Consider the following 14,685-nt stretch of genomic DNA (forward strand, 5'->3'; position numbering starts at 1 on the left):
CCTGTGGTCCCAGCTACTTGGGAGGCTGAGGCAGGAGACTCGCTTGAGCCCAGGAGTTGGAGGTTGCTGTGAGCTGTGAGGCCACGGCACTCTACCCAGGGGGATAGCTTGAGGCTCTGTCTCAAAAAAAATAAAAAAATAAAAATAAAAATAAATTTATCCATGTATATTAACCTTTATCTTAGTATTTACAGAAATCTATACTAATGTGTTACTAGAAAAATGGTATTTTAAATTATTTCACACAGAAATTTTGTTATCATATTGTTATTTTAAAATTATTTCACAAAGAAATTTTGTTACATTATATACCAGCAAAATTTGGGGTAACATATCCCTGAGGCAGAAATATATGCAGAAAAAGTTTAATAAAAAAAATTTTACTTATGAATATTACTAGTACATAGAAGAGAAGTTTAAAATAACTATGAGTATCATCAGAGATATAAGCAAAGTTACTGTATCCACAAAACAAGAAAAGACTGTTAATACATTCACATAGAAACAAGAAGAGAACAAGAAAGAGAAATTAAAAATTTGATAACTAAAAATAAAATTTCACTAGGGGAGGGGATAAAAAGTCAAGGAATTTGCCAAGAGTTGTAAACAGAGATATTGAAATCGGAGAAAAGAACAATTAGTAAAAAACAAGCAAAAGAAAATTATGAACACCAAAAAATAAATATTCTTCTTTTTTGAGAAAGAGTCTCATTTTGGTCACCCTCAGTAGAGTGCCATGGCATCATAGCTTATAGCAACCTTAAATTCTTGAGCTCAAGTGATCCTCTTGCCTCACTTTTTCTATTTTTAGCAGAGATGGGGGTCCTGCTCTTGCTCAGGCTGGTCTCAAACTCCTGAGCTCAAGCAGTGCGCCCTCCGCCTCAGCGTCTCATGGAGTGCTAGGACTACAGGTGTGAGCTACTGTGCCTGACAAATATGACCAACTTTTCTTTGTTGTTTGGGATTCATTCAGAGTACAAAGAATTAGGTTATACTGAGTGCATCTGTTAGGTAAAGCCTCTCTTATAACTGTGTCCACTATGACCAACTTTTAATAGAATCACATTGGTAGAGGAATGAACAGGGGAAACCTACCATGATAGCAAGTCAATAGAAAATTTCTAATCCCAGTAAATCGAAAAATAGTAATCTGAGCATGTCACTTAGAAATATGGAGGCAAATACCAGACCAAACAGCTAGAAGATTTGCGGGTGATTTTTGCTATAGAAAAGAACAAAGTGTGTTGGGGAAGTGTGTGGACTAGTGTCCTTCAAAGTACCGACATCTTAAACCTAGGACATGTATTATTTGAAGAAAATTTAAATGAATTTTTAAATAATAGTTACCTGTAATGTAAGTAGCCTGCTCACTTCTGAACACTAAGTCTATAAATTTAATCTAATTTTGAACCATTCCACAGGTATGCCAAACTCAGTATGTCTATTACTGAACTGATTTTAACCCAAACCAACTTATTCCAAAGTGTTGTTAATGTTGATATATTTTGATCTCCTCTCATGGATCATGAATATTTTTCATGGTGAATGCTTTCCAGGTTTTCAATTGACTTTGCCCAGATCTATCAAAGGAATCACTATGGCAGCATCAGCCTTATAAAATATATTTCTTAAATAATAAGACTTGACAGTTGGAAAGACTCCTTGATCCATGGGCTACAGAACGGATGTTGTGTTAGCAGCCATGAAAATAACAGTAATAGGCTCAGTGCCTGTGGCTCAGGTGGCTAAGGCGACAGCCACATACACCTGAGCTGGTGGGTTCGAATCCAGCCTGGGCCCGCCAAACAACAATGATGGCTGCAACTGAAAAATCGGGTGTTGTGGTGGGCACCTGTGGTCCCAGCTACTTGGGAGGCAGAGGCAAGAGACTTGCTTGAGCCCAGGAGTTGGAGGTTGCTGTGAGCTGTGATGCCACAGCACTCTACCCAGGGGGACAGTTTGAGGCTCTGTCTCAAAAAAAGAAAATAACAGTAATAATCTCCTTGTACACCTGCACTGGAGTTCTTGGGTAACTAGGTGCACTGTCAATGAGCAACATTTTGAAAGGAATCTTTTTATAAGTGGAAGATATCAACAATGAACTTAAAATATTCAATAAATCATGCTATAAATAGATGTGTTGTTATCCAGGCTTTGCTATTTGCAGAGATTTAGAACATTGTAATTCTTAAGGGTGCCAGGATTTTTGAAATTAAATGAGCACCGGCTTTAATTTAAAGTCACAGGTACATTAGCCCCTAACAAGAGAGTCAGTCCATCCTTTGAGGCCTTGAAGATAGGCATCAAGTTTTCCTCTCTAGCTATGAAAGTCCTAGATGGCATTTTCTTCCAATAGAAAGCTGTTTCATCTACATTGAAATTCTGTTGTTTATCATAACCACTTTTCATCAAGTATCTTAGCTAAATCTTCTAGATAACTTCTTCTCCATCAGCATTTGCTGTTCACCGTGCACTTTTAGGTTACAGAGACAGCTTCTTTCCTCAAGCCTCATGAACCTCTGCCAGCTTAAAACTTTTCTTCTGCAGCTTCCTCAGCTCTCTCAGTCTTCACAGAATTGAAAAGAGTTAGGGCCTTATTCTAAGTTAGGCTTTGGCTTAAGAGAATGCTGTGGCTGCTCTGATCTTTCATCTAGATTATTAAAACTTTATCCATATTAGTACTACAGTTCTTAATCATTCATGTGTTCACTGAAGTAGCACTTTCCATTCCTTTAAGAACTTTTCCTTTGCGTTCACAATATGGCTAACAGTTTAGTGTAAAAGGCCTAGTTTTCAGCCTATCTCGGCTCTTGATGACATGCCTGGCTTAGTAAGCTTAATTATTTCTAGCCTTTGACCTAAAGTGAAAGACATACAACTTTTCCTTTCACTTGAACACTTAGAGGTCAATATAGGGTATTAATCGGCCTAAATTCAATATTCCTGTCTCAGTGAATAGGGAGGCCTGAAGAGAGGGAGAGAGATGGGGGGAAGACCAGTTGGAGGAGCAGCCAGAACACATGCATTTATTATGTTTGCCATCCTTTATGGGCACAGTTCAAGCAGCTCAAAACAACTGCAATAATAATACCAAAGATCACCCATCACAGATCACCAAAACAGATATAATAATAATGAAAATACTTGGACCTTTCTGGATATTACCAAAATGTGACACAGAGATATAACAACATTGGACGCTGTTAGAAGAATGATACTAATGGATTTGCTCAGCACGGGGTTGCCATAAACCATTAATTTGTAGGAAATGTAATACCTGTAAGGTGCAATAACATAAGATGTGCCTGTATATGTCTCATGCAAATATAATCAAATAGCGTTTAGATGCTAGAGGTAGACAGATGTGGACCTGATGGCCAGCTCTGCCATTAGCTGTGTGCTCCTGAACAAGTTAGTAAACTCCTTAGCCTTTGGTATCTTCAACTATAAAACTGGGATAAACATTAATAGCTAACACATGTGTTGTAAGAATTAAACAAAATATTACATAGAAAGTTCTTAGCATTTAACATAGTGCCTGGCAATAGAAGCTCAAGAAGCATTAGCTATTAAATTATCATTAATAATAATAGGTTGCCTTAATAATTATAATACTGAAGGCTTAGGCTTTACCTTCCTTTTGCCAATGAAATATCCCAACATCTAACAGTCCTTCCTCTTTAGGAGAAAACGAAAAAAGTGCTCATAAAGTATAGAACATAGATATGGAACTCCGTACCTTTTTTTATGAATGGTACTCCCAGAAGAAATCTTATCGAGTGCTTTGTAAGAATACATCGTCTCCAAGTTAGACTTCTTTTAAATATATAAACGGCCATTAAAAAAAGAGAAGTTTCAAAAAACTTTTAAATGTGAGGAAAATAAAAGATGCAAAATCTCACAATGACAATTTTTCTTTTGACTATCCAAGTCATCAAATAAATCACCTGAAAATAAGAACTACTAGGATTCCAAAGGCAGTCAGAAATGCAACTCCATGTCCCCTTCCTCTCAAAAGCACAGAAAATAAATAATCAAAAGGATGCTTTAAGATACAGCAAGAGCCAAAGTTAAAAAAATAATCCAGTTACATTCTGCATACTTTAATAAAGCAGAAAAAGTTCACCAGAAAATTTAATTTACCACATTCATCTATCATCCAGTGTTCTGATTAGCTGAAGTCTGCCTGTGAGTTAGTATTTAATACCTAATAATGATCTAAGCTCTAAAACAAACAAGAACTTACACGTATGTAGCTTTAATGAAAACATTTTGGAATTGGTCTTATTTTTCTATCAACTATAAGTATTATAATATGTAAAAACTTTAAGCCACATGAGTTAAAAGGCTTAAAAGAATAAAAATGAGTTGCTTTCTGAAATACTTCTAATTCTTCTATGAGCCCCAGAAATCATAGACCACATATTTGAGTCTGCTCATTTCACTTCTCTTTCCAAATTTTATATTTTGCTATATGTGCTGTGTTCTCTTTAATTGAAGAACTAAAATATAAAGTTTTAAAATAGGAGTTGCATTCATAAAGAAGGAAGTAAGAGCTGCCTATTTAACACAAACCTTTTCTGCAGCTAATTCAATCGGTACTTGCGGAGAGAAATGCTGTTCAGTGCCTGAAGATACAGCTTTAGAGCTAATAAAAGAAAAAAATTAAATTAAATGATCTCAAATGTCAGTCTGCAATTATCTAATTCATAAATCATCATGCTTTCACTCTCAGAAAGGTGAGTGAGATTATATTATCCTTTCAGAACTGATGATTTTGAAAATTGATATTTTTCCCCCAGTAAAGCTCTGGGAGATTTAAGAAGCTTGAAAGAAAAAAACTCATAAATGATAGATAGCATGTAAAGGTACTAAAAAGTAAGCAACAAGTATATTCCCTTCCCACCTTCTACACATATGAAGCAAACATACTACATGGATTCCTCAGCATTGAATTCAATGTTGCTTCTTTAACAAATGGCAAAGCAGCTTTTAAATACTATGGTCGTACTTTCCATCAACCAAGGAAGTGTCCTATGATTATCTTTTTCCTTCAGAAGCCCCCGCCAATCTCCAAACAGACTAAAATAAGAGTGTGAAACCAAGGTGCCTTGTGTGATGCCTATAAATTGGTGTAATTTGAGTCATTAAACAGCAAAATAGAGAAAAAAAACCCAGAAGTTAAAAGAGAAAAATTAAAAAGTGAACCTTGGCCAAGGAAACTTGGTTGGAAACAATTCTTCACATTCGCTGGCTTGAAGGACAAGTCGGGGAGGAGACTCTGTCTTGGCTTCATCAAGCCAATTTCTACCCTATCAAAAGCATGAAGAATCTTTTAACGCATAGTGAGAAAAATGAAGTCAAACAGGCAGACTTGTAGATTGTTTACCTCTTCTGTAAGGGTGCAAAGCTTTGCATATTTGTTTTGTCCAGAAACTTCTTGCAAGAATCCCTCTGTTATGAGCTGACGGGAAAAAGCCTTCCACCAATTCTCTGGTTTAGCCTTGCCAATGCCAAAGAAATGGTGATGGCGATATGTATCTGCAAGACGCTGAGAATGCTGAAATTAGGAATAAAATCAGTATTTTAACATGCTGGTTTAATTAAGTGGGTTAAGTAAAACACCCATCTATTGCTTCTTCAGGTTTAATATTAAATTTCAGCTTTAAAAACCTACAGAATCCTTAGACTCATCATGCTTGTTCTGAACACTCAACTCACTAATAAATATGCATATATAATCAAAATAGTGTTTCCTTTGCGTTTTACAATAGTAGCAGGAGATTTCACATATAAGTCAGAGGCATTTCCCCATGTGTAGGTTTGGACACGTGTATGTGTCTGGAATACTTAACCTTTGCTTTTCCGACCTCGGTTTAGCATACGCACATTATTCTTTAAAACCACTGATTCTAACCTCCAACTGAAGACTAGAAGCAGAAGTAGTAAAAGGCAACGTGCACGACCCAGTCGCTGCTCACTTATGACATGGTACAACTCACAGCTTCCCCCGCATGGCTGCTTTTATTGTGCTCTAGTTCATGACACACTGTGACATTGACTCAATCATTTGTGACTTCCTGCTTCACTGAGACACACTGGGTAAAGCAGGAGCAGGCTAAACAGCTGATGCTTTGGAGTCATTTTTCCAGAAAGAGAATTCCTGCAGGAGACTCTTCACTGCCATCAAGTTCTAGAAGCGTTAGGGAAGCGGGCCGATCACATGCGATTTTCCTGTCCTTCAAGGGAGAGGCCTCTCCCTGCCTGTGCTCTTTATAAAGTATTTTTCCATTCATTCTGTCCTCTTACAGCCTCTTTCATTCACCCTACACACTGAAATACTCCTTTCAATGTGTAAACTAGTATATGACAGTGGGGCTCTATAGAAATCACTCCTGTCTAATGTGTTTGTGGTGAATATGGCAGAGTGTAATTCAAGGGTCATTTTAACCTCCAACCACAGTGACTTCCTCTACTGCAGAATCTAGGAAGTTATAAACACTATTTCTCTAACTCCCCTTCAGCTAAGGTTCTGGATGGGATTTAAGTTGTGCTAATCAGATCCCTAGCTGCATGACAAGTGAAAGCAGAAAAAAGAGGCAAAAATTACTCCACAGCTATTTTTTACAGGGATGCACAATTGTGGATGTGTTGAATTTTTATAAAAAAGTGTCATCAAAGAACCCAGCATACGACTTCTAGCTTCCTAAGAGGCATCCATTATTTTGATAGAGCAGGTGGAGGCTGGTTCTCAGAGCAAGCAGAAGTAAATCTTTCCTGGTTGTTGTAACTTCCACCTCAGTGCAGTTTGGGGTTGATGCTCCAGTGGCAGCTTCCCAAGTTGACAGGTAGCTGTTTGATTGTAGAAGAGCCAGCAGCTCCCTTGGTAAACTATTTTTCAATTGAACCTTGTCAACAATATCAAAAGCCATTTACTACCCAGTAACACATACCATTCTGTTTAAATTGGCTGGAATGATTATAAGCAAGTACAATATTTTAGTTTCAAAACATTCATTCCTTGAATATGTCAAGAAGTTACTGTATTCTAAAAATGTCAATATAAAATGCAGTATAAAAATCTAGGAAAACCCAGACTATAATTCAATATTTTTACATTTCTTCTATACCCTACAAGAGGTTTAACAATGTACATAAAAATCCAGAGATCAAAATTAAAAGAATATACAGGATACTTTGCAGCAGACGTAACTGAGGCAACCGTACAGCTCGCTATTACAAATGTATTGGTTTTAGTCAGCTGATGAGAACATGATGGTTATAGGTTACCATTTTGAAATGTTAAAAATGGGAATGCAAACATTCTGAGCCAGATAAAACAAGAATGACACACTTAAACGTGAAGATATTAAGCATATGACTAAAAGTAAAAATAAATCATATCATAGGTAAATACTAATATGCCTACATCATTTACTACTATTTCAAGGTGTAGATTTGCAAAAATAGAGTCTATAAGGCTGATCTTTCATGAAAAGGAAGTTAGGATGAAACTGGGTGAAGCAGGATAAGTTCCCACCAGAGACAAATACGCCAGTGTCCAGACACTGGACTTAAAACATAAGCTTCCCGTAAGTGTAGTTACCAAAGTTTATAACGTGCTCTCTATCAAGTCTTAATAAATACAAACACAGAACCATCCTTATTAAGATAGCTAAGGTTACATGGATGGAGCTGGAACACATTCTTCTTAGTAAAATATCTCAAGAATGGAAGAAAAAGTATCCAATGTACTCAGCCCTACTATGAAACCAATTTATAGCTTTCTTGTGAAAGCTATAACCCAATTATAGCCCAAGAAGAAGGGGAAAAGGGAGAGAGAGGGGAGAGGAGGGGGGAGGATGGGTGGAGGGAGAGTAATTGGTGGGATCACACCTACGGTGCATCTTACAAGGGTACATGTGAAATTTACTAGGTGTAGAATATAAATGTCTTAACACAATAACTAAGAAAATGCCAGGCGGCACCTGTGGCTTAAAGGAGTAGGGCACCAGCCCAACATGCCAGAGGTGGTGGGTTCAAACCCAGCCCCATCCAAAAAAAATGTAGCAGAAAATGCCATGAAGGCTATGTTAACCAGTTTGATGAAAACATTTCAAATTGTATATAAAACCAGCACACTGTACCTCATGATTGCATTAATGTACACAGCTATGATTTAATTTAAAAAAATAGATAGCTAAGGAATGAACCATGATGATTATACTTACAAAAATGTTATTGGAACAAGATTTAGAGAAATATAAATACCCAGGTATATCATGGCACCTTTTTTCCTTATTAACTATCCCTGCCTATGGTCACCATGATATTTAGGTCAATTTCTACAGACTTCAAAAATTAAGCCTAATGTATATAAAAAAAACAAGTCTAGACAGCTGATGTACAACATGAGAACTACAGTTAATACAACTGTACTGTATTTGGGATTCCTGTTAAATGAATAGATTTTTGCTGTTCTTACCACAAAAATGAAAAATGAGCAACTAACTCCATGAGATAACAGATACATTAATTTGCTTTACTACAGTAACCTTCCCTATAGTAACCACTATACTGGAGTACAGTAACTTTACTATAGATAGGTGCCTCATAATACCATGTTCTTAACTATGAGCAAAAACAATTAATTTTAAAAAGTAAAATAAGGCTCAGCACCTGTCACTCAGTGGTTAGGGCACCAGCCACATATACTGGGGCTGGCAGGTTCAAATCCAGCCTGGGCCTGCTAAACAACAATGACAACAACAACAAAAAATAGCTGGGCATTGGGGTGGGCAGCTGTAGTCCCAGCTACTTGGGAGGCTGAGGCAAAAGAATCACTTAAGCCCAAGACTTTGAGGTTGCTGTGAGCTGTGACACCACGGCACTCTCCCAAGGGCGACATAGTAAGACTCAGTCTCAAAAAAAAAAAAGGTAGAATAAAATATCATAGAATTGCAGAGCTGGAAGCATTCTATCTTAGTCACTTTTTACTCATAATACTAACAAAAAATCAGGGATTCAAAGATGTTAAGTGATAGCCTAAAAACCCACTGTGTATCTGTGCACTGCAGCCAGGAGTAAACACAGGCCTCCAGACTACTAGCTCTAATTTTTATTTATTTGCTTTTTTTTTTGTAGTTTTTGGCCAGGGCTGGGTTTGAACCTGGCACCTCTGGCATATGGGGCTGGCGCCCTACCCCATTGAGCCACAGGCGCCACCCTTTTTTTTTTCTTTTTTTGAGGCCAAGTTTCATTCTATCCCCATGGGTAGAGTGCCGTGGCATCATCATAGGTAACAGCAATCTCAAACTCCTACATTGCAAAAATCCTCTTGCCTCAGCCTCCCAAATAGCTGGGACTACAGGCACCCACAACACCAGGCTAGTTTTTCTATTTTTAGTAGAGATGGGGTATCTCTCTTGCTCAAGCTGGTCTTGAACTCCTGAGCTCAAGTAGTGATTCTCCCACCGATGCTTCCTAGAGTGCTAGGATTCAGGTAAGAGCCACTATTATACCCAGCCTAATTTTTATTATTCTATATATGTGTGCACACGCACACACACCCAATTTACATACACGTACAGGCTCCTGAACTAGCTTGCCTTGGTTCAAGTCATAGCTCTGGCAAATTACTTTATCTGTGATTCTATTTCCTCGTCTAAGATACAAATATATTCATTTCTATCTCTTGGGAATGTTGTAAAGATTGAGTAATCAGAATAAAACCTGCCTTAATAATATTAACTTTCTTTTTTCTTTTTTTTTCTTTTCCAGGCAGAGTCTCACTATGTTGCCCTTGGTAGGAGGCTCCCATGGCATCATAGCTCACAGTAATCTCCAACTCCTGGGCTGAAGTGGTCCTCCTGCCTCAGCCTTCAGAGTAGCTGGGACAACAGGCCCTGCCACAGGCCTGGCTAGTTTTTAGACATGGGTCTCGCCCTTGCACAGGCTGGTCTTAAACTCCCGACCTCCAGCAATCCACCCATCCCAATGCAACAGGCCATTAACTTTCTTTCTATTAGTTAATAGCTAATCTTTGAACTACATTTGAATTTCTTAAAAACCATGATTTAGTAGCTAGTCAGTTTTCCCTGGAGTACTGCTAATGGTAGTTTATATCTGGTGGGGACTTACCTTTGTGGTAGAGGATTCTATCACTTGCAAACTAATAACACCAAAGGTATTAAGTGGCCTAACTAACACTTACTAGCTCTCTAGACACTATAAATAACTCTTCTCGCTCTTCCTTTCATAAGCAAAAACCCTGAAGTGAGTCAGCACATTTATTAGTGTGAAACAATGAGGCCTTTTCTTATTAGTAGTGAGTGACTGTCTCTATCTGTCATGAGTAATAATCATTGTGAGTACTATGTACTATTTGAATAAATTCACACTGCCTTGTTACCATGGCAGTCAGCATGCAGAGGATGAAATATTTTTGCTCTTTGATAGCAGAGTATCTTTGTTTTAAGGAAATCATATTCCCTTCTCAACCAGAAATCCAGACTGAGCCAAGTGACATTTTTCTTAAACACAGAATTAATACAGTAAGAAAATTCTCACTCTTAGTGAGGTACGTTCATTAATTGCTTCAGTGTTCCAGTTAATATAATGGTCTAGGTTATCCACCAGTGGAGTAAAACTGACCAGGATGAGAAAACTGTGATAAAGTTCAACACTTTGATAATGTAGTAACATGTATGTACACATACAGAGAATACAGTGTGGGCATTTGGGCACCGATCTGGATTTTATTTTTAAGACTGACTGGACTCCAAATAGGAATTGATTTTCAAGAGGAACATAATTTTACACACGTATCCCTTACCAATCACATAACTTCATTCCAGTATCACTAAATCATTCAATTATAAAATAAAAATTTAAAACTGTATGTAACAGCACAATAAAGAGAAAAGGCACTAGACCAGTAGGCAGGAAACCATTTGCCCGGCCTGCTTTTGGCACAAAGTAAACAGTATGACCTGGAGCCGGTCACTTGATTTCCATTCTGACTCAGTTTCCACTGTAGTAAGATACAGTGTGGGAGTTAAATCGCCTTTTTGCCAGTTTCAGCTCTCAGAGGCTGCACTGCTACAGGACAGAGTCTCAAAAAGGAAAATTTTCATCTCTTCCTTCTCCTTTGAAAATCAGGTTGGAAATAGAAGAGTCACCAAAACTGACACATCGCGGAATGTGGAAATCTGCTAACTGATGGGTAGGTGTTGGAATAAAGAGAATTGACTGGCCAGAGCACACGGTGCAAGGTGTGAGTTCCTGACACGGAGTAAGAGCAAAACCTCTGCCCCATTATCCAATAAAGAAAAAAAGCCAAACATTACAAAAAATGTGCTGCTTCTCCAAACTAACGTCTTTAAAAATCACAATTGCTTTTGTAGTAATTCTTTCTGCTGGAAATGCTGTTTTCTTCTCTACCTATCTTCCTTCAGTCCATCGCCGAATGAATATCCAAACTGGGACTATCTCACCAAAATCGACTATTTCCCCATAAATAAAGCAGCTCTCGTGCTGTGTTGAGGACCACTTCTCTGCCTTCCTTGTGCCTCTCTTTTCAGGACTGCAGGAAGATCTCACATCCATTCATGTGCCCTTTTCTCTACATTATACTTATTTCTTCCCCAGAAACTCCTTGCATACTGGATGATAATCGTCATCTAATTTAGCTTTGAACCCCCCACAAAATAGAATATAGTGCCTTCCAAAAAAAATAGATGTTTAACTAATGGAAAAAAAAATAGTTACAAACTCCAATCCAAGAAGTTTAAAATTCCTAAATTCTAAAAGTACAGAACAAGCCCATAGTTTTTGTTAATTTTTTTTCTCTATCCCCAGTTTCTATAGCCCAAATCAACTCACAGCTGCTACTTCAGGCTTTAGACAGTCGCTGTGAGTCGTAACTGTGTGCAAAATAAAACCAAAGATAAAGTGGCAATAATTATCGTTAGGAATATAGTTCAATGAGATGAAATGACCTGCCCAGAAAATTAAATACAGAACTATCTCCTGTTAATCTAAAAATTATAAAAGGTGATTAAAACTACCAACAGTTCCAACGGGTGCCTATTGTCAAATCATATTTTATCAAAAGTGTTATATGATTCTTTGATAATATTATCAGAAAAGAGGCTTCACTTAAACTCTTGGTTATACAAATTAATGACTGTTTCTCTTTTCTCACCTATAAAATAAAGGTCATTGTAAATTTTATCACATATTCACAAAGAGTATTTAAAGACTTTTATATGGTAAGCTGTTTAGAACTACAACAGTTCTCCAACAAAGTAATACTTTCACTATTTAATTTCTAATCAAACTTGTGCTGTAAAAACAAAATTTTAAAATACATTCACAAACTTGTGGATATGCTGCATAATTGTTTATACTATTCAGAAAAATCTTGTATAAGAGAGAATTATGGGCTACTGAAATTATGTTATATATATTATCTTTTTAAACAAACTCCAATAGTTCTCAGTTTAAGACATTTATTTTACAGATCGAAATTACCTACAAAGGTATCAGTTTTTCCTAAATTGGTTAAGGGGAACAATTTATTAAATTCTCAAAGGAATTACAATGATGATTTTAAAAACGATATCCCAGTAGATAGCAAGATCACTGAAACGGGGGAAGGCTTGCCTTATTTTCACTGCAGTTAGTACCTACAAATCTTTGTTAAGTGGCACTTTTAAAAAAGTTTCAGCTTTTTATCTAGCAAGGGTAGTATAAAATTTCACAAATGATAAACTTCTTAATTTGAGGACTCCCAGAAGAGACTGCCAGTATAAGTGGTCTGACTTAGATTTTTAATAGGTGAAATCTGATCCCTCTTGTGACCAGTTCAAGTTTGTCTAAGAGCCCGCTTACACTTATTTGTTGATACTGGATACAGGTGGATTATTCCAAATTAAAACAAAGATAATTTTCATAAATCATACATTCAACTGGGATACACATGTTTTATTAAAGGTGCTAAAGAAAAGTTTTTCATAGATCTCAATTATATTTAAGCTGACCCTTCCAAACGAAATTATTGTTATAAAAAATATATTAATAGTATTACTCATAGCAGCTAAACTATTAATAGTTCCTTAGGCAATACTTCTACTATAACTAATCAAACTTGTTATTTACAAAATTTTAAATTCCATTTAGAATCTAAAGACATTAGTACATGAAAAGTCAATGAAAAGTACATGATGTTTTCATCAAACTTCATTAAAAGTATTTCACAACTAACTTAGTATGTTCCTTTCCAAACAAAATTAAAACTCAGAAAATAAATATCCATGTGAAGTATTCAAGTACTTAACAAATAATGATTTTTAAAATTCTACATAAACACTAAGAATTTTAATGTCTGTAAAGTACATTTTTAATAAATATGTATATCTGCAAAGCATTCTATCTCTCATCCTTAATTTATTCAACCAAAATCAATCTCTCACAGTTTTGTTTTACAGACTTCTAAATCAGTAATAAAATCACATAAACAAAAGGACTACAGAACAAGCCCGTGGACTGTAAGTCATGTCTTACTCATATTTGCACCTGCAATTTAGCAGAATATTGACATACTAATCACTCAAAAAAAAAGTAGTTGAATTAAAATGACTATGTATTCACAATGAAATCAAAATAACACACATACACAAAAATACTTCCTTAGAATTTTAAATACTTCTGAAAAAAACAAATACTTCTGATAGGAAACAGACTACAAGGAAAGACAAAAAGAAAAACTTTTCCTCAAATACCATTATTGAAATTAGACACTTAGAAAACAATCCCTGAAACTGAAATTACTCAAAGAATTTAATAGTTTCCTGGGCACCAAAAGATACAATTTTGTTCTGCCTGTTCCTTGACACAATAAAAGTTAACTTTTCTTAATTATTCTAAGAAAGACCAGCCTAGGGACTTACACGACTGCAATGTGATAAACTAATACAATGTTTTCAGACTGCTATGCAGAGCTAACTAACAGAAGCTCAAGACATGAAAATAGCAGAAAATGTGATACAAACAGGTTTGATCAAAAGTAATGAATGTAGTGTTTAACTTGAACTCAACATGACTCTCTAAGTTCCTAAAAACCCATCTTAGGTCAAAGTTACAATCATCATATGGCAAATTTCTGAAAAACATGTAATACAAGTAAAAGAACTATGAAGGGAATTCACAGATACTCACAGATCCTCGGAGAAATAAAATTGGAACTCCAATTCCAAACTTTCCTCCCAAGATGTCCACAGCAGATAGTAGTTGAAATGCTTGTGGACCAAAGTCCTGGAATGTGTCTTCTGAATCACTGATTGAATAGCAATGATCTAATCTAAATAAAAATAATATATTAAGAAATCTTAGCCAAGGTACACACTTTTAGAAATAAAAAGATTAAGTGTAACAATTAGAGAAGTAAAAGTGTCTCAAATGTGCCAGCTGTTTCAGAAGTGACCAAAAAAGTTCATTACAGCCAAGAGCACGGGTGTATCTAAAACAAGAAACTATAATACAGCATAACAGCTGCAGAGAAGTTTGAGCAAGCAAAGCCCCAGTATTTACGACTAGAACATTTCCATTTCATCAGCTGTATAAGATACTGAACTCTGTGCTAGCTTTTGTTGAAAAAACAAAGGTTTGCTGCAAAAAAAAAAA

At 36.3% G+C, this 14,685-nt stretch overlaps 1 protein-coding gene across 1 annotated transcript in view; it reads right to left on the bottom strand.

Annotated features, from left to right (window-relative positions):
• The window catches only part of WRN (Werner syndrome RecQ like helicase), a 140,105-nt gene that overhangs the window by 30,661 nt on the left and 94,759 nt on the right, over nucleotides 1–14,685 (bottom strand). Inside the window, exons 23-27 of the mRNA XM_023517018.1 lie at nucleotides 14,221–14,362; nucleotides 5,390–5,560; nucleotides 5,209–5,312; nucleotides 4,576–4,648; nucleotides 3,740–3,816 (exon numbers count right to left, since the gene is read on the bottom strand). Of these exons, the coding sequence (XP_023372786.1) occupies nucleotides 3,740–3,816; nucleotides 4,576–4,648; nucleotides 5,209–5,312; nucleotides 5,390–5,560; nucleotides 14,221–14,362 (567 nt within the window). The remainder of the gene's footprint in view (nucleotides 1–3,739; nucleotides 3,817–4,575; nucleotides 4,649–5,208; nucleotides 5,313–5,389; nucleotides 5,561–14,220; nucleotides 14,363–14,685) is intronic.

Source organism: Otolemur garnettii, unplaced genomic scaffold, assembly GCF_000181295.1.
Source record: "Otolemur garnettii isolate 467f Iridium unplaced genomic scaffold, OtoGar3 scaffold00102, whole genome shotgun sequence".
Classification (NCBI taxonomy): Eukaryota; Metazoa; Chordata; class Mammalia; order Primates; family Galagidae; genus Otolemur; species Otolemur garnettii.